The sequence below is a fragment of the Aegilops tauschii genome, chromosome 5 (assembly GCF_002575655.3).
Source record: "Aegilops tauschii subsp. strangulata cultivar AL8/78 chromosome 5, Aet v6.0, whole genome shotgun sequence".
NCBI lineage: Eukaryota > Viridiplantae > Streptophyta > Magnoliopsida > Poales > Poaceae > Aegilops > Aegilops tauschii.
This window is the reverse complement of record NC_053039.3, coordinates 399205109-399226626: the sequence shown is the minus strand read 5'-3', so window position 1 is coordinate 399226626 and position 21518 is coordinate 399205109. Positions and strand designations below refer to the sequence as shown.

At 45.5% G+C, this 21518-nt stretch overlaps 1 protein-coding gene across 1 annotated transcript; it reads right to left on the bottom strand.

Moving 5' to 3' along the window:
• Positions 1 to 706: 706 nt before the first annotated feature.
• Positions 707 to 1698, bottom strand: LOC109781508 (auxin-induced in root cultures protein 12). The gene has a single exon (XM_020340105.3). The coding sequence runs from the start codon at positions 1660 to 1662 to the stop codon at positions 781 to 783; it is 882 nt and encodes a 293-aa protein (XP_020195694.1). The 5' UTR covers positions 1663 to 1698; the 3' UTR covers positions 707 to 780.
• Positions 1699 to 21518: the final 19820 nt, after the last annotated feature.

The window sequence follows — 21518 nt, the reverse complement described above, 5'->3', positions numbered from 1 at the left end:
CTACACATATTACCAAAAAATTGTTCTCAGCAAGATTAGCATTCCTTATAGTAGACGAATTAAAACTGTACTCATGATCACTAATTGTTATCATTCATGTTGATATCCACATTCTTATATAGAGATTAATTTTATTTTGGTCCTCTCTCGAAATAGGCTTTCGCCTCGCTTATAAATAAAGCAAACTAAAACTTTATTTTTGTCCTTCACATGAACTATTGTGAACTCATCTGAATTAGAAGTGCTCATAGTACTCTTAGTTTTCTTTACCAATGGATCATCCCCATGATTGTATCAACTCATCTGGATTAGAAGTGCTCGTAATACACTTCATTTTCTTTTGCAACTGATCATCCCCAAGATTGGCGCCTGGCTCTGTTCTTCATTACCTACTTCCTTCTCCTTCCCCACCCTCTCTTTCTCTCTCAAATTCTATATGCCAAACACTACTGCTACTGGTTAATCGAGATAGTCGTGAGAGATAAGCATGTGGCTTCCTAACAGAACGGTAAATATTTATTTGGCAGAAAAGAGAGAAACTAATGGTAATATTCAGTTCGTGTAGAATTGAATGCAAAAAAAAGAAGCTTCGAACTCATCCAATAAATCACGTTGACAAACACACCAAAATCAAAATGACCATGAAACAAAAACACCCTCTTGAAAATACAACGAACTTTCATTTCAACCCGGAGAAAAAAAAGGGTTGCACAGTGCTCAAGGAAAAAAAAAGACTACCCTAGACACGTTCTCCAGTTGACAAATTTAATGTCACCGAGATTATACAGTCGCGAAGAAACCAGCGAACACCAGAATCAAAATGAACACCGGAGCCGAGGCGTACGTGGTGATTATCGCTGCCGACCCGCTGGACGGCGCTGGCGCTGGCGACGGTGCGGTTCCCGTCTCTAGGTCACCGCCAGCCTCCTCGGTCGACGGGGCACCGGCCAACGGGGCCGGCGCTGCCTCGGGCGCGGTCTCTGTCTCTAGGTTACCAGTAGCCTCCTCGGCCGACGGGCCACCGGCCACCGGAGCCGGCGCGGCGTCCGTCGCTCCGGCACCAGTGAGCACGAGACTGCCCTTCGAATCCAGGTTCTCCTGCGCGAACGCGTGCTTGGCCGGCACCCCATTGGCCACCGTCGACCCTACCTGCCAGATGTGGTTCACGGCCTCCATGCCCTTGGGCAGCTGCAGCGTACCGTAGAGCCGCACCTTCCCGTCGGCGCCCTCGTCGGCGGCGAGGTCGGTGGCCTCGAACGCGATCGGCGTGGACGCCGCGCTGAGCGGGCGGTACCCGGTGAGGTTGTACGTGTTGACGACGTACGCGCCGCTGCTCTTGAAGGCAACGAGCGTCTGCGCGCCCTTCATGCCGTCGCCGGTGGGGTTGATCCCCCAGGCCACCCAGCCGGCGCCGCTCGTGCCCGGCGGCTTGGCCGCGAACGCCAGGGACAGCGACGAGGCCGCCGCGTCGTACGTCCAGTGCAGCGAGGCGCCGAGGGTCGGGAGGTCCGCGCACGTCGCGTAGCTCCTGCCGGCCGGGAACTCCTCGCTCTCGCAGGCTCCACCGGCCGCCAGCATTGCCGCCGGTGACGCCACCAGGAGCAGGAAGGCCAGCTGGATAATGGAGCGGCGCCGGTGGTGCATTGTCGTCGCGGATGCCATGTCTTCGGGCGGCGCGAGGTAAAGGCACCAGCTGTCTAGAGGTTTTGAGTTGATGTTTGGAGAGAAGCACACACTCGTGGTTTATATAGGTAGGGAGCTCGAGAACGGGCCGGCCGGGGTGGTGGCCATGGTAGCTGGTGGGGGTGCAATGTATCTGGGAGTAGTTGACCTGCGATCTCACGTTCTCAACGATTTCATAACTATCAGGTGCCCTCGAAAGTACATGAACCCTTGTTTTTTTTTTCCGACAAAACATGGACCCTTCTAATGTCACGATGTCAATAATGGTACGGGAAAGTAGTAATCTTGTTTGGTGAGTACATTCAGTATAAGTATTTGTTGTGAGTGTAAGGCACGATCGATGGAGGGAACGGAGATGGTAACGCATATGCGTCATCACATCCCTATGGGGTCAATGATTAATTAAATGAAGCATAATCGTTCTTTTCCTCCTCGCGCCTCCTGGCTGCTGTGACCTAGCCACCGCCGGTCGATCTTCCCCGGCTTCCCTGCGAGGAACGAGACCCTGTCCCTCTGTCTATCACTCTAGTGTCGGGAGGGGCCGATACCCATGGCAGCAGGGTATATACGTTTTTCGGCATGAAATAAGGTATCCGCGCCTCGTCTTTGTTCAGGTGATGCTTCTCCGTATCGTTGGGAAGCATGTAGAGGAGACGGATCTACTTTTTTCTTCTGCAGGTTTGTTATGGTGCGTCTTGGTTCTTTGGCTCCAGTTCCGATCGACGAAGGTTGGCCAACCTCGGCCTAGTCGTGAGCGTACGGGGTTTGTGTTCCCTGACTACGTCGGGCCAAACATGGACATTCCGCGTGCCCTCTCTGACTTTTTCAACTCCGGGACGGTGATTTTCTATAAAGATTATAAGTTTTACTTTTTTTTCTCTAGCTGGCAATTATCTACACTGTATCATGAAAAATCTCTGAAACACATGGCAATTTGCTCTGTTGCAGTATGACAAATTCTTGTCAATTCTTTCTGCTACTGTGGCATTTTTTTTCTTTTCTCATGACAAATATTTCTGTAATCACATAGCAAATATATGTACTATAGCATGACAATTCCTGAGCATTTGCTGGAAGTGGATTTTTGAGGAAACACTCTCTGGTGGCGTCGTTCACTCAAACGAGCCTCTTGTAAGGAACGTTTGTTTGCTTGGGTGGCCTCCTTGAGAAACGTCAGCGCGTTATTGGCATCCACTACAAATCAAAACTACGTTTTTAGATCAGCTTGATCCAACAAACTCAGCTCATTATTGGCCATGTGATGAGAACATGAGACTCAATCCTCTGGCCTCCACGTAAAAAAAGGACAAATGGATTCTCATTTTACATGGTTCATGCAAAGTGCAATTTTGTCATAGATCAGTTCATGATAGGACAATTTGGGTTAAAAATCCACTATTGCAATGAAGCCCGATTGATGCCATTCCTTGACTGGTTAAAACGAATATGTGTAGATGTAATCATATCATGACAGTACTGTTTAAAGGTACTAGTAATCCGAATCCATCCACACTTATATTTTTTTTTACCAATTCAGATAATATGTTGCAGTCACGTGAGAAGATGATGGATTCAGATTTATGAGATTACCGATAATAATTTATGACATATTATCATCATGGGATAGGAATTTATGACATATTGTCACACGGGATAATAATTTCTCTTGCATGAGAAAATTGTTTTCATAGCACAACATGAATGTTTCCATGTATTGGAAAAGGAAAACACACACACACACACACACACACACACACACACACACACACACACACACATATATATAGTGGTACTATTCATCACCACCACTTGACTCATGTGACAAATTTTATCTACCACCAGTGGTACTTACCACCACTTGAGTTTTGTATGTTGTATGTAGTATGTATCAAATCGGAGAGTATGTACGCGTAGTATGTAGTATATAAGAATGTTTAGGTAGTATATATACTATTTTTTTGATAGTATGTATCGTATTTTGAGTATGCTCCTTTTTATGTACAAATATATACGTATTTCACAAATATAATAAAAATCATGGGCTAACTTGCAATTTTTTTATGTAACCCACTTTGGAGTATCTTATATATAGTATATGAACATACCTAAAATGATAAAGTAGAATATATACTACCATAAGGTAGTATATGAGACATGTGGGGTAACTACCCCAGGTGGTAGATATATATATATATATATATATATATATATATATATATATATAGAGAGAGAGAGAGAGAGAGAGAGAGAGAGAGAGAGAGATTGTTTTCTACCATTTATGATAAACTCTTTTCGTCACATGAGATAACGTTTCCATTGCAACAACTATGTGACGTGGTGTAAATATGGATTATGGTGATTTGGGAGGATTATCACTTATCCTGCAAAAGGAGGAACTATCACTTAGTAGTAACAAGTCGTGATTTATGAAATTTATTGCATGCAAATCCATTTCATATTTCCTTCAAATTATATGCATTTCTTTGGTGCATGTACACGATGGCTCCATACGTGGTCTATCCTGCAAAGGAGGACATAGACCTTTTTATGATGGCGTCTACACGGCTGGAGTATATGACCAGGGAGATTTTCTCTCAACATGGATGGCAGTGTATTCTACGGATAGGATTTGCCCCACCCTAGGCTGGACTGATTTACTTTTGCTGTAAAACAATATTTATATTTAGGATTGTTGGACTTGTTGGCTGTGTGCATGGTGCTATGCAGAGGTCGGACATTCTTTCAAAGCGGTTGTATCACCTCGATATATCAACTGAATGAAATGTTCTTTATCGAAAATATGCATTTCTTTGGTGCATGGAAGATGTGAGCTGAGGATGTAGTTAAGGAGCACAATTATACTCCATGTATTAGATCGATGGCAAAGCACTAATATGATGAGGTATCATGCAAACTACGTGAGAAACCAACAAGAACTTAGCTCCCTGTGATGTTTCGATCTATTATATATAGACATGTCCATCAAAGGATATTTGCTCAGGCATTCTGTTACCATATCATATTTTTTTACCTGTTCATTTTATATGGTTATATTGAGACTTTGGAGGAAAGCAAGTTCATGTCCACAATGATTAACACCAAACATGTGTGCATACTAGACATCATTTTCCCAGTGCTTTGACGTCAATGAAAGGGGGGGGGGGGGGGGTCATACGAGCAAACTAAAGTTAGTGTGACGTGCCTTCATAGGCATCGCACTAGCTTGGGTGAGGCACGACAAAACCCATGAAGAAGTTTTGACTTACGCATCAAGAGAACATCTGGTGGTATGAAGGTTGTAAATGTTATAGGAAGGATGAACATCTGGTGGTATCAAGCATCTCGGTGTTGGAATATACGCTTTGATAGTGTGATCAAAGCATATGGTTTTATATAGACTTTTGGAGAAGCCTGTATTTACAAGAAAGTGAGTGGGACCTCTGTAGCATTTCTGATATTATATGTGGATGACATATTATTGATTGGAAATAATACATAATTTCTGGATAGCATAAAAGGATACTTGAATAAGAATTTTTTGATGAAAGACCTCGGTGAAGCTGCTTATATATTGGGCATCAAGATCTATAGAGATAGATCAAGACGCTTAATTGGATTTTCACAAAGCACATACCTTGATAAAGTTTTGAAGAAGTTCAAAATGGATCAGTCAAAAAAGGTTCTTGCCCGTGTTACAAGGTGTGAAGTTAAGTCAGACTCAAAGCCCGACCACTTGAGAAGATAGAGAGAAAATGAAAGTCATTCCCTATGCCTCAGCCATAGGTTCTATCATGTATGCAATGCTGTGTACCAGACCTGATGTGTGCCTTGCTATAAGTTTAGCAGGGAGGTACCAAAGTAATCCAGGAGTGGATCACTGGACATCGGTCAAAAACATCCTGAAATACCTGAAAAGGACTAAGGATATGTTTCTCGTTTATGGAGGTGACAAAGAGCTTGTCGTAAATGGTTACGTCGATGCAAACTTTGACACTGATCCAGATGACTCTAAGTCGCAAACCAGATACGTATTTATATTGAATGGTGGAGCTGTCAGTTGGTGTGGTTCCAAGCAGAGCGTCGTGGCGGGATCTATGTGTGAAGCGGAGTACATAGTTGCTTTGGAAGCAGCAAATGAAGGAGTCTGGATGAAGGAGTTCATATCCGATCTAGGTGTACTACCTAGTGCATCGGGTCCAATGAAATCTTTGTTCGGGAACGCGCACACGCAAGATCATGGTGATGCATAGCAACGAGAGGGGAGAGTGCTGTCCACGTACCCTCGTAGACCGAAAGCGGAAGCGTTAACACAACGCGGTTGATGTAGTCGTACGTCTTCAGGATCCGACCGATCAAGTACCGAACGCACGGCACCTCCGAGTTCAGCACACGTTCAGCTCGATGACGTCCCTCGAACTCCGATCCAGCCGAGTGTTGAGGGAGAGTTTCGTCAGCACGACGGCGTGGTGACGATGATGATGTTCTACCGACGCAGGGCTTCGCCTAAGCACCGCTACGATATTATCGAGGTGTAATATGGTGGAGGGGGGCACCGCACACGGCTAAAAGATCGTTGATCAATTGTCTGTAGAGGTGCCCCCCTGCCCCCGTACATAAAGGAGCAGGGGGGGTTCGGCCGGCCTAGAGGACAGGCGCGCCAGGAGGAGTCCTACTCCTACCGGGAGTAGGACTCCCCCCTTTTCCATGTTGGACTAGGAGAGAAAGGGGGAAGAGGTGGAGGGGAGGAAGGAAGGGGGCGCCGCCCCCCTCTCCTTGTCCTATTCGGACTGGGGGGGGGGGAGGGGCGTGCGGCCCTGCCCTGGCCTCCTCTCCTCTCTTCCACCTAGGCCCACTAAGGCCCATTAAGTTACCGGGGGGTTCCGGTAACCTCCCGGTACTCCGAAAAAATCCCGATTTCACCCGGAACACTTCCGATGTCCAAACATAGGCTTCCAATATATCAATCTTTATGTCTCGACCATTTTGAGACTCCTCGTCATGTCCGTGATCACATCCGGGACTCCGAACAACCTTCGGTACATCAAAACATATAAACTCATAATATAACTGTCATCGTAACGTTAAGCGTGCGGACCCTACGGGTTCGAGAACTATGTAGACATGACCGAGACACCTCTCGGGTCAATAACCAATAGCGGAACCTGGATGCTCATGTTGGTTCCTACATATTCTACGAAGATATTTATCGGTCAGACCGCATAACAACATACATTGTTCCCTTTGTCTCGGTATGTTACTTGCCCGAGATTCGATCGTCGGTATCTCGATACCTAGTTCAATCTCGTTACCGGCAAGTCTCTTTACTCGTTCCGTAATACATCATCCCGCAACTAACTCATTAGTCACAATGCTTGCAAGGCTTATAGTGATGTGTATTACTGAGTGGGCCCAGAGATACCTCTCCGACAATCGGAGTGACAAATCCTAATCTCGAAATACGCCAACCCAACAAGTACCTTTGGAGACACCTTTAGAGCACCTTTATAATCACCCAGTTACGTTGTGACATTTGGTAGCACACAAAGTGTTCCTCCGGTAAACGGGAGTTGCATATGTATAAGTCATGAAGAAAGCAATAGCAACATACTAAACGATCGAGTGCTAAGCTAACGGAATGGGTCAAGTCAATCACATCATTCTCCTAATGATGTGATCCCGTTAATCAAATGACAACTCATGTCTATGGCTAGGAAACACAACCATCTTTGATCAACGAGCTAGTCAAGTAGAGGCATACTAGTGACACTCTGTTTGTCTATGTATTCACACATGTATTATGTTTCTGGTTAATACAATTCTAGCATGAATAATAAACATTTATCATGATATAAGGAAATAAATAATAACTTTATTATTGCCTCTAGGGCATATTTCCTTCAATCTTTTGTGACAATACTGGAGCAATTGCCTTGCGGAAGGAATCCAGATTTCACAAAAGAACCAAACACATCAAGAGACGCTTCAATTCCATCCGCGGTCAAGTCAAGGAGGGAGACATAGAGATTGGAAAAATACATACGGATCTGAATGTTGCAGACCCGTTGATTAAGCCTCTTCCACGAGCAAAACATGATCAACACCAAGACTCCATGGGTGTTAGAATCATTACTATGTAATCTAGATTATTGACTCTAGTGCAAGTGGGAGACTGATGGAAATATGCCCTAGAGGCAATAATAAAGTTGTTATTTATATTTCCTTATATCATGATAAATGTTTATTATTCATGCTAGAATTGTATTAACCGGAAACTTAGTACATGTGTGGATACATAGACAAAACAGAGTGTCCCTAGTATGCCTCTACTTGACTAGCTCGTTAATCAAAGATGGTTTAGTTTCCTGACCATAGACACGTGTTGTCATTTGATGTATGGGATCACATCATTAGATAATGATGTGATGTACAAGACCCATCCGTTAGCTTAGCATAATGATCGTTAAGTTTTATTGCTATTGCTTTCTTGATGACTTATACATATTCCTGTGACTATGAGATTATGCAACTCCCGAATACCGGAGGAACAACTTGTGTGCTATCAAACTTCACAACGTAACTGGGTGATTATAAACATGCTCTACAGGTGTCTCCAAAGGTGTTTGTTGGGTTGGCATAGATCAAGATTAGGATTTGTCACTCCGAGTATCGGAGAGGTATCTCTGGGCCCTCTTGGTAATGCACATCATTATAAGCCTTGCAAGCAATGTGACTAATGAGTTAGTTGCAGGATGATGCATTACGGAACGAGTAAAGAGACTTGCCGGTAACAAGATTGAACTAGCTATGATGATACCGACGATCAAATCTCGGGCAAGTAACATACCGATGACAAAGGGAATAATGTATATTGTTATTGCGGTTTGACCAATAAATATCTTCGTAGAATACGGTGGAACCAATATGAGCATCCAGGTTCCGCTATTGGTTATTGACCAGAGATGTGTCTCGGTCATGTCTACATAGTTCTGGAACAGGTAGGGTCCACACGCTTATTAATGTTCGATGACGATTTATATTATGAGTTATGTGTTTTGGTGACTGAAGTTTGTCCGGAGTCCCGGATGAGATCACGGACACGATGAGGAGTCTCGAAATGGCCGAGAGGTAAAGATTCATATATTGGAAGGTAGTATTCGGACATCGGAATGGTTTCGAGTGGTTCGGGTATTTTACCGGAGTACCGAGGGGTTACCGGAACCCCCCGGGGAAGTATTGGGCCTACATGGGCCTTAGTGGAGAGAGAAGAGGGCCGCAAGGGGTGGCCACGCGCCCCCCCCATGGCAGTACGGATTGGACTAGGGGGAGGGGGCAGCGCCCCCCTTTCCCTCTTTCTCTCCCTCTCCTTCCTTTTCCCCTCCGGTAAGAAAGGAAAAAGGGGGGGCGAATCCTACTAGGAGTGGAGTCCTAGTAGGACTCCCCCCATGGTGCGCCCCCTTGTGGCCAGCCTCCTCCTCCCCTCCTTTATATACGGGGGCAGGGGGCACCCCATAGCACATCAATTGTTCTCTTAGCCATGTGCGGGCCCCCCTTCGACAGTTTACTCCTCCGGTCATAGCGTCATAGTGCTTAGGCGAAGCCTTGCGTGGATCACATCACCATCACCGTCACCACGCCATCGTGCTGATGGAACTCTCCCTCGACCCTCTGCTAGATCAAGAGTTCGAGGGACGTCATCGAGCTGAACGTGTGCTAAACTCGGAGGTGCCGTACGTTCGGTACTTGGATCAACCGCGTTAACCTAACACTTCCGCTTTCGGTCTATGAGGGTACGTGGACACACTCTCCCCCTCTCGTTGCTATGCATCTCCTAGATAGATCTTGCATGAGCGTAGGAATTTTTTTGAAATTGCATGCTATGTTCCCCAACAATGGCATCCGAGCCAGGTCTATGCGTAGATGATATGCATGAGTAGAACACAAAGAGTTGTGGGCGATAATAGTCATACTTCTTACCACCAACGTCTTACTTTGATTCGGCGGTATTGTTGGATGAAGCGGCCCGGACCAATATTACATGGCCACGTTCATGAGACCGGTTCTACCGACATGCTTTGCACAAAGGTGGCTGGCGGGTGTCTATTTCTCCAACTTTAGTTGAATCAAGTTTGACTACGGCTTGTCCTTGTTGAAGGTTAAAACAACACACTTGACAAAAAATCGTTGTGGTTTTGATGCGTAGGTAAGAACGGTTCTTGCTAGAAGCCCGTAGCAGCCACATAAAACTTGCAACAACAAAGTAGATGACGTCTAACTTGTTTTTGCAGGGCATGTTGTGATGTGATATGGTCAAGGCATGATGTGATATACATTATTGTATGAGATGATCATGTTTTGTAAAAGTTATCGGCAACTGGCAGGGGCCTTATGGTTGTCTCTTTATTGTATGAAATGCAATCGCCATGTAATTGCTTTACTTTATCACTATACGGTAGCGATAGTTGTAGAAGCAATAGTTGGCGAGACGACAACGACGCTATGATGGAGATCAAGGTGTCAAGCCGGTGATGATGGAGATCATGACGGTGCTTTGGAGATGGTGATCAAAGGCACAAGATGATGATGGCCATATCATGTCACATATTTTAATTGCATATGATGTTTATCTTTTATGCATCTTATTTTGCTTAGTACGGCGGTAGCATTATAAGATGATCCCTCACTAAATTTCAAGGTATAAGTGTTCTCCCTGAGTGTGCACCATTCCTACAGTTCGTCGCGCTGAGACACCATGTGATGATCGGGTGTGATAAACTCTACGTTCACATACAACGGGTGCAAGCCATTTTTGCACATGTAGAATACTCGGGTTAAACTTGACGAGCCTAGCATATGTAGATATGGCCTTGGAACACTAAGACCGAAATGTCAAACGGAATCATATAGTAGATATGATCAACATAGAGATGTTCACCATTGAAAACTACTCCATCTCACGTGATGATCGGACATGGTTTAGTTGATATGGATCACGTGATCATTTAGATGACTAGAGGGATGTCTATCTAAGTGGGAGTTCTTAAGTAATATGATTAATTGAACTTTAATTTATCATGAACTTAGTCCTGATAGTTTTTTCATATCTATGTTGTTGTAGATTAATGGCCCATGCTATCGTTCCCTTGAATTTTAATGCGTTCCTAGAGAAAGCTAAGTTGAAAGATGATGGTAGCAACTACACAGACTGGGTCCGTAACTTGAGGATTATCCTCATTGCTGCATAGAAAAATTATGTCCTTGAAGCACCGCTAGGTGTGCCACCCCCTAGCAAATGCAGACATTGTGAATGTCTGGCAGTCGCGTGTTGATTCATTGTGCCATGCTTTACGGCTTAGAATCGGGACTTCAAAGAAGTTTTGAACGTCATGGAGCATATGAGATGTTCCAAGAGTTGAAGTTATTATTTGAAGCAAATGCCCGAGTTGAGAGATATGAAGTCTCCAACAAGTTCTATAGCTGCAAAATGGAGGAGAACAGTTCTGTCAGTGAACACATACTCAGAATGTCTGGGTACTATAACCACTTGACTCAGCTGGGAGTTAATCTTACTGATGATAGTGTCATTGACAGAGTTCTTCAATCACTGCCACCAAGTTATGAAGGCTTCGTGATGAACTATAGTATGCAAGGGATGGAAAAGACAATTCCCGAGCTCTTCGCGATGCTAAAGGCTGCAGAGGTAGAAATCAAGAAGGAGCATCAAGTGTTGATGGTTAACAAGACCACTAGTTTCAATAAAAAGGGCAAAGGGAAGAAGGGGAACTTCAAGAAGAATAGCAAGCAAGTTGCTACTCCCGGGAAGAAGCCGATGTCTAGACCTAACACTACTGCAGGTTGCTGCTAACGCGACAGTACAATTGGAGACCCTTCGACGAAACTGTGTGTGATGCATTAATCGCAAACGGTGGTGTAAAAAACCCGACAAAAAGGTGCAAAACGTTTGCGATGGAGGATGCATCAAACACAGTTCAGATTATAGTTGCGTGTGCGATTTAGGGCACACTGTTAACCCGTTCGAATTGTTTGCGATGAGGCAGAACAACAGAAACGGGCAACCATATCAATGTGTGTGCGATATACGGCATACAGTTCGCTCCGATGAACTGTTTGCTATTAGGGAGTGCAACAGAAACGGATAGCCAGATCAAGGTGTGTGAGATACAGGGCATACGGTTCACTCGGACGAATTGTTTTCGATTAGCGAACACAACATAAACGGTTCAACTTAACAAGATGTGTGTGATACGTGGCAAACAGCCGACTCGGATGAACTGTTTGCGATGAGAAATTACAACACAGACGGTTAATACAGTTAGTTCGTGTGCGATTATGTGTGTACAAAAAACTTTGAAAAATGCAAACTAGTTGCTTGCGGTGGCTAGGAGTATCACACACGATGCGTCTGCGAGTACTCGTGTGCGATGATTAGTAAGTTACACATACGTTTCCTTATGTTAACACTTGTGTGATAAATAACACGTGGCACCGGATACGGTATTTGGGTTGTGTGTGTGATCCACTTAGTCTTCCCGCGCTCCAGCAAATGCTTACCGCGCTCCAGCGAATGCTCCCGTGCTCCACATGGGTGAATTGTAAAATCCATGCCTCTTCTCTCACCAGTTTCCTGCCACCAGCTAACGGCTTCACCGCCGCGACACTCTGCGCAGATCTAGTCCTCACCCATCTACCTTTAGTTATTCCAAGCATGCCAGGCAACGACCAAAGCTTTGACGTCGACGCTTACCTGCGTTACATCTTCGGCGAGGAGAATGAGCCGGAGCAGGTCGGGGAGCAAGAGCTTCATCGGCCAGTGCAGGCACAATGGCCCATCTGCAGCGATATTGGTGTGACAGTCCTTGGGAGCACAATCGACATATTGTAGAGGAGGTGTGATGAGCAGTTTGCCATCCACCGTGCAAAAGATCCAGAGCTGCTCGACGCCATGATCGACGACCAACCCGAAGAGCCGCTGTCACCAGTGCTCAACGAGAGCCTGATGCCTCGCAAGGAATGTGCAGAGGACCTCTGCGATTCAGTCAAGACACAGGCATCCTGTGGCTTCATCATTGCCCGCGGCAGCCGTGTCAACCTCGATCCCGATGATGTGGTGGCCAGGCTCGAGCGCATCCTTGGCGGAGTTGACGTCCCCAACAAAGTAGAACATCGCCAATGTGATATCTTGAGGATGCAGGTGATGGACGGAATTTGCTACCAGGCCAGAGACATGGAAATGGAGCGGTTCCGCTGAGTTGTTATGCGCGCGATTGCATGCTGTCAAGCTCTTCTGGAAGAGGTCCAGTAGCCCCAAGAGCCTCCCAGCGCCAGCAGCTCCGTAGGCGGAGGCGGGTCAGGACACTTGGAGTGAACGGCCGCAAGGGTGCTATGCTGATCAAGGAGTCTGAGAAGACCATTGTCGGAAGGCCGCCAGCTCAGCCTTTTAGCTTATACTTCATTATAATTGTATGCATATGTAGGTCGTGAGTGTTCTAGGCCTTGCCGCATGTGGCATTTTAAATTATCCTAAATATGTAATACAATTATTAAGAATTATTTACCATTCACATTATAAATTTGCCTCAACGACGAGCAAAGCGCGCGCAGGGACGCCAGAGCGGAGCGCGCCGCGGCCACCTCAATGGCGAGCAAAACGCGCCGACGGATGTGAGCCGAGCGCACCGCGGCCGCCTCAACGGCGAGCAACCACGTGGTCAACCTTATGCCATCAATAAATTTTGACCTTGTTTCTTGTCACATTGCATATTACAACACAATAAGTAATTGCAAATCTATTCACACCTATCAAACTAATATGTGTTCACACTTAGCACCGGGCTATAAAAACTACCCACTCGAAAATTACTTCACAGTTCCTCTCCTCATCACCCACAAAACTGGTCTTTCCTGTCAAGTCATTCCGCCATGACCGGTAGGAGGAGTTTAGGGTGGACATATAACCAGGCAGCAAAAACCAAGGCCGCGGAAGCACTAGAGAGGCCCCGCCGCGAAGCCACAGCCGCAGCCGCAGCAGGGATGTCCCGGCGCGCCGCGGAGCCCTCGAACGAACTCTCACGGGGACACGAGGGCTCTCACAAGCGCATTCGCGGCGTCGGACTTCGCGACGAGCCGACGTTCCTGAAGTCCTTCGCCGGTGACGACGACATTCTCGCTGGCATCACTACGCAGCAGGAGCTGGTCGATGACTTGATGAAGCTGCTCAAGATCAGCGATGCCTCAGTTGACAAGGCGACCGGCCTCGTCCAGCAACTCATGGGTGACAATGCAAAGCTCCTCAAGTTGGTCGCGGAGGAGGAGGAGGAGGAGGCCGCCGGCTGGAAGATGCCGCATGAGCAAAGCAGTGCCTCGGAGATGACACTGAAAGCGGTCGTTGAGGAACTGATGGGTGGCTTGAGGAAGCTCCGGATCAAGCGCGAGCAGGAGGTGGAGGAATCCGTGGCTGCTTTCAAGCAAAGTCGTGAGGAATTGAAGGAGCCGGAGGATTTCGTCGCCCGACGAGCCATTGACGAGTAGAGACAGTAGCGACCCAGATCGTTGTCTGCAATTTCCTTCTTCTCTTGCCCCAGTGTCTTCCGGGCTTTGCCGCATGTGGCATTTTAAATTATCCAGAATATGTAAGACAATTATTATCTGCGCCATTGTAAATTTGTCGTCGTATTATCTGTTGCCATTTTATTTGTGGTCGTATTATCCGTTGCCCTATGTGGCAATTTAAATTAGGGCGGAATACGAGTTTAAAACACGAACAAAGCAAATGCTGCCATGGGATCACAAGCAAACACCCTCCGTCCAGGTACTTTAATTAACCCATTAATGGAGAAGTTGTGAGCGAGGCGGGCGGCGGCTGGTGCATGGAGGTCAAAGAGCTCGCTTCCGGTGAGAATGGGTGGTGTTGCTGCTCGCACATGTCCCGTCGAGCCTCCGAGGTGGACAGGATGCACGCGTCCCATCGAGCCTGCGCGGCGGACTGCTCGCACACGTCCCGTCGAGCCTGCACGACAGACTTCTCGCGCTCGTCCCGTCTAATCAAACAGCTGCACGCACGCCACTGAGTATGGTTAAGTTTTGACACGGTTAATATAATACAACCGTTTGCGATATTAACGTGTCAGCTTTTTGTTTCAAAAAGGACTTCGCTGGCTACTAATGTGTGCACCTCTTCTCAAACTGGACGATTTTTTACCACGACATATATGTGCCATGTCATGAAACCATGCCAAGTTTTCATGTTTTTGGGTGAGTTTTTCATTTACTGGGATTTAAAAACCGAGATTCTCAATGTTTCAGGACGACGACAAGTTTGTAATTCATTCCCATTCCTTAAATGAGACCTAAACATGCACCCAATGACACATGTGCGATTTCCCGCCCATTTTGCTTCATTGGAGCATGTGCTTGTAGTTCAAAGTTGAACTATGGACTACATTAAATGCGTAGAAAACTTAGTAACTAGTAATATATATACAATGGCCAAACGAACCCTGAACAGTTTCAAATTTCAGTCCGACACTCCCGTTATTCTATGTTGCCTGTAGAAAACAAAGTTCAAGGCGAGAAGAGGCAGCAATTATCGTTTCACCCATAAGAGGGGCATGTTTCCCTACCGGAACCACGAGGGTTGCGACAGGCTCCGGTTTGTAAGAGGCTTGTAATATAGCTTCGCCCAAATTGGACAATTATATGTACCATGTAGTGCCACCATGCCAAGTTTCATGATTTCCTGATGAGCTTTGGATTTACAGAGATTTAAAAACCAAGATTCGCAATGTTTGTGGCCAAGCCAGGACGGCGAGACGGTTGAATTCGTTCCCATTCGTTCCATGGGACCTAAACATGCACCCCAAGGAAACATGTACATTTTTTCTAGCCATTTTGGTGCACTGGAGCATGTATTTGTAGTTTGGATTTGAATTATGGACATTAAATGCCTAGAAAACTCAATTAATGAATAAAAAAGGTTAAACAAACCCTGAATAATTTCAAAGTTCAGCGCAAATCTCCCATTGTTCCGTGTCGCGTGTAGAAGAAAATACGAGGCTAGAAGAGGGAGTGATTATCGTTTGGCCCACAAAGGGACACGTTTCCCTATCGAAACAATGAGGGTTCTTGCGACAGGCTCCGGTTTGTAAGAGGTTTGTAATAAAGCTTGGCCCAAATTGGCAATGTTTTTACTACGACATATATGTGCCATGATGTGACACCATGCCACCTTTGATGACTTTCTGGTGAGTTTTGGATTTATGGAGACTTAAAAACCGAGATTCAAAATGTTTGAGGACGAGCCAGGACACCGGTATGGTTGTAATTCGTTCCCATTCCTGGCATGGGACCTAAACATGCACCCAAGGACACATGTATAATTTTTCTAGCCATTTTGGTGAACTGGAGCATGTATTTGTAGTTCAGATTTGAATTATGGACATTAAATGCCTAGGAAACTCAATTAGTGTATAAAAAGGCCAAACGAACCCTGAATAAGTTTAAATTTCAGCACGGATATCATGTCGTTCCATGTTTCCCATGGAAGAAAATACAAGGCGAAAAGAGGTAGTGATTACGTTTCGCCCACAAGGGGAACACGTTTCCCTATCGGAACGACGATGCTTCTTTGAGAGAAGCTCCGGTTTTTGTAAGAGGTTTGTAATAAAGCTTGGCCCTAATTGGACAATGTTTTTAGCACGACATATATGTGCCATGACGTGACACCATGCCACCTTTGATGACTTTCTGGTGAGTTTAGGATTTACGGGGATTTAAAAACCTTGATTCCAAATGTTTGAGGACGAGCCAGAACGCGGGTACGGTTGTAATTCGTTCCCATTCCTGGCATGGGACCTAAACATGCACCCAAGGACACATGTATAAATTTTCTAGCCATTTTGGTGAACTGGAGCATGTATTTGAAGTTCAGATTTGAATTATGGACATTAAATGCCTAGGAAACTCAATTAGTGTATAAAAAGGCCAAACGAACCCTGAATAAGTTTAAAATTTAGCACGGATATCCTGTCGTTCCATGTTGCCCGTAGAAGAAAATACAAGGCGAAAAGAGGCAGTGATTACGTTTCGCCCACAAGGGGGACACATGTCCCTATCGGAACCACGAGGCTTCTTTGAGCGAAGCTCCGTGTTGTAAGAGGCTTGTAATAAAACTTGCGCCACAATGGACGAAAAAATTCCTCGACATATAAGTGAGATGTCGTGACACCATGCTAGGTTTCATGACTTTCGGCTTAGTTTTGGATTTACGGGGATTTAAAAACCGGGATTCTTCTCACGAAATGTTTTCAAATAGCACACGGTTCACTCACGAAAGCCGATATTCAATGAAAACTTCGTGGAAACCATATTTTAAAGTTTCATAAAAATCTGAAAAAAATGTGGGATGTTAAGAAGGTGGTGTTTTATTGCGACACAAAATTTCAAGTTGAAAAACATTACGAGATGTGAGCTATGAAAAAGACAAATTCAGCCCTGAATAGTGACATTACTATTCGGCACTATTCAACGCTGATTTTGTCTTTTTCATAGCTCAGATCTCGTAATGTGTTTCACCTTGAAATTTTGTGTGGCAATAAAACATCATCCTCTTAACATCCCGCATTTTTTTCAATTTCTTTTGAAACTTCAAAACATCTTTTTCTCTTGGTTTTCACCGGTTTCCACCGAATGTTGGTTTTTCGTATGATATTCCCCCCTACTACGCGTGCAATCTGAGTCGTGCGTTCTTATTGGCTAGAACCCAAACCCCACGGATCGTACGTGTGCACCGTTGGATGCTCCCAGATCAAACAGCAACCCTGAGCCCTTTCGACAGCACATGCAGTAAATGGGTAAGCACTGTGCGCATGCGTCGTGCTAGCTCACGCTTCCTTCTCTACTAGGTTTTCAAAACAGGCTACCGTTTCTCGCCACTCCTCTCATCGGTTTCCTGCCTCTTCTCCCATTGTTTTCCTGCTAAGTGCTCATTGAAGGCTAGCGGCGACACACCGGCTATGTAAAATATCCCACACAGTTTCTAAAATCACAAATGTGTGTGATAGGAGGGAGTAGGTCCCATAGGGTGACCAACGCGAAACACCTTAATGGCAAGGAGGCAATTCTTATCAGCAAGGGCCGGCTTCCCATCCGCTAGCCTAGTCGAATAGAACGCAGAAGTTAAGCGTGCTCGGGCTGGAGTAGTCCAAGGATGGGTGACCCGGTGGGAAGTTGCATATCTCAAGCTTCATTAAAATGCCATGACACAGTCATTGTAGATATATATTATATCTCTATAGTGCCCTATCATGGCAATTATATAAACTTTGGGATCCTTGTTTTGCTAATTTGTAGACTATGTTTTTATAGGTTATTTTTTGCTCTAAAAAATTAAAGAATGCAGTACTGCAGGATGCTGCTAACGCGACACTACAATCAGAGACTCTTCGACGAAACTGTGTGCGATGGCATAATCGCAAACGATGGTGTAAAAAACCCGTCAAAAAGGTGCAAAACGTTTGCGATGGAGGATGCATCAAACACGGTTCAGATTTTAGTTGCGTATGCGATGCAGGGCATACGGTTCAGCTCAATTAACTGTTTGCGATGAGGAGGAACAAAAGAAACGGGCAGCCAGATGAAGGTGTGTGCGATATACAACATACGGTTCACTCGGATGAACTGTTTGTGATTAGGCAACACAAAAGAAATGGTCAGCCAGATCAAGGTGTGTGCGATATACGACATGCGGTTCACTCGGATGAACTATTTGCGTTGAGACATGAGAACACAAATGGTTCAACTTAACAAGATGTGTGTGATACGCGGCAAACAAGTTTGTAATCGGAAACGTGTGCGAAGACCGATAACAAGACAAACGATTACTGCTAACAAGCCGTGTGTGTTGTGAGCAAACGATTGCTGGTATACAATTGTGAGTGATTGATGAAAACATCACCGACGGTTTCCATTGTTTAGTCCGTGTGCGATGAGATTTTCTTTGTCCGCACAACATCTACGCTCTGTCTACAGAGCATCAACATATATACTTAAAAAGACAGCATTGCATAACCAAATTAAGCATACAATTACACAAGTGACTACACACATAACATTTCCACACACCAAAGTAAGCAATTACATGCATACTAAAGTAGGAGAAACGAGGATCTAATCATCTACTTATTGTTGTGACGATGCTTGCCATTGCTCTGCTTCTGGCTGGATCCCTGGCCGTTTTGGGGAAGGAGGCACTTCCTCGTGTCAATGATCTGCCTGTACATGTCGTAGCTCGTGTACGCCTCCTTGGCCACGTACACGACGTGAGCTTTGTCGAGTTTCTCCATCCAGGCCGAGTGCTAGGCACGCTTGTCCTTGTCGCACGAATCCTTCATGTCTCTGTAGTAGGGGTCGATGATGGCCTCGGCGAGGTGAACCAGTGAGTCCTTCTCATGCTCTTGCTGCCCCAGTTCTTGCATTGGCGCTGGATGTCGACAAGATTCTGGCAGGCGATGCCTGAATTCTCGAGCGCCTTTACATCGTTGGTAATGTCCACCGTAGCGAACATGCAGTGGGGGCTGTTGACAAACCTGGCGAAATGCTCGCAAGGCCTTGTGGCCAGGCAGTAGTGGTAGACGAGGACGTGGTGGCGCACACACATCTGGGCGATGGCAACCTTGGGACGAGACCCGGCACGAGCGCGGGTGTACTCGAGGTCGAACCTGGCCACCTTGTACTTCTCCTCGGCAAGAAACAACTCCATGATGTGGATGGAGTGCTCCACCCAGACCGGGTCGTTGGTGTACACCATCGAGAGGTCCATGAACCTTCTGTGGGTGTCCACCACGGCACGCATGGTGAACTGCTGCTCGTCGTCGGCAGCGGCTCGGAGCGCCATTGGAGCCGCGCAGGATACCCTCTAAGAATTTCTCGTAGTGGGTGTGCTTCTTGCAATGGTGGGGCGCGATCGAAAGGTTGAAGAGACACAAGGATTAAATGGCCACTGTAATAAATGGGGGTCGGCCGGCCTGTAATCGTCACGTCTTGTCACAACCTTCATAGCGGAGGATTCCAGTGCATGCTTGACAACACCGCACCGCACGCGTGGGCTCGAAGAGGCGCCAAATCTATCATCGGTGAGCCTGTTCCTGCGCTACCGTGTTGTTTACCACGCAAGCTTCCCGCCCGGCTAGTTTGGCCACGCGTTGGCTAGAAGAGGGACAAATCATGGGCGTTTATTGGCAAAAAGCTTTGTAAAAACGAAGTGTGTGGAATGACTTCGGTCATAAGTTTACCCGTGGGCGATGAGGTCAAAGTTACACAGAAGGGTGATGATGGACACTCGAGTGACATAATTAATTCTGCGCTCTACAGTGCACACGGTGGAAGAAACCAACTGTGTGCAATAATGTCGAAGATCGCAGTCGAGTTAGCTATACAAATCGTGTGTTGTGAGATCGACAAGGTAAACAAATTCGAGAATGGTTAATAAAATCTAAGACCATTGCATATTAAGGTCAAAATAGTGCTGCAATATACGAGTCTCATACGATGCCATTTCAATGATTGTACCACAAAAGCTCGAAATATTACAAGGTTCAAATTCCAGAGTTATATGGCTCAAATTCAAAGATTACAAGGTTCAAGCTGATATTAGAAATGAAACTCAGCTCATCAGCTGCAAACGCTCGCGCTGATCCGTTGAACATGGATATCAGAGAGGTTCAAACTAATATTACCACTTCTAAGTCTGGTTTTGAAACCTCACAATTTTTGCAAAGTGGTCAGCCACTGAGAAGTCATGTATGGGGTTGACACAATGACTTCTGATTACTCTATCATCTGAAGTTCCAAAATGAAATTGACCATTTTTGGAGCCTATTCCATTCTGCCGCAGGCGCCGGCGCTGATCAACAAACCATTCATTTTTGCGAATAAATGTAGGGCAAACTTCATTTCCTTCAGCACCCTTGCTCTGAGAACAAAGAACCTGGCGAATATAATCTCCGGTAAGGTCCCTCGGTAGGAGTTCAAAGTAATTTCTGAGAGATGCAGATCTAGGCATTCGACGTGATTGTTATATTGTATCACATTATCCACCACTGAGCCAAATCTTATCTGCAAAAGAATAAAACGTGTTAGTCCCTACATGCAGTTTTGAACATTACTACATGCCTATTTGGTTTTCAGTATTTGTAAAATGCACTTACATGCCATCTTTGATCTGACATGATTAACATGGGCATTTGATTACATTCTAGAAAAATGTAGCCTTCTTCACAAGAGGTTGGAGTGGATGAAAAGTTCCCTAAGAAAACTAGTACAGATGAATCCAAAGGAGAAATGCTTATTGATTGTAACCATATGGATCAAGCAACCAATATGGGGGGGGGGGTGGAACATGTTTGTACTGAAATCCTCCAAAAGAATCCTTCAGAAATCATAGTACATTGTCATTGTAAACTTGGAAAAAGGTGTCACAAATTGAACTCCCTTATGGTTAACATTTAACAGGAAAGGAACATCACCTCGATATATAGCTTCTCCAGGCACGGAGAGCATCTCAGGAAACTGACAACTTGCTCCAGGTTGGGGCCGATAGATTCTAGTGCCAAGACCCTCACTGTGCATAGTTTCGGGGTCAAGCTTGTTGGAATAATTTTCTAAATGACAGACAAACAAACATCTTCAAAATTAGAAATAATGTTAATTTGTGGAAGGAGTGGTAGAAGGCGGCTATTGTACCTGAACGAGTGTGGATCCAGTAACAAGTTCGGAGTATTTGTCAGACAAGTAGCCCACCACTGTCAATTTTGGCGCAGAAA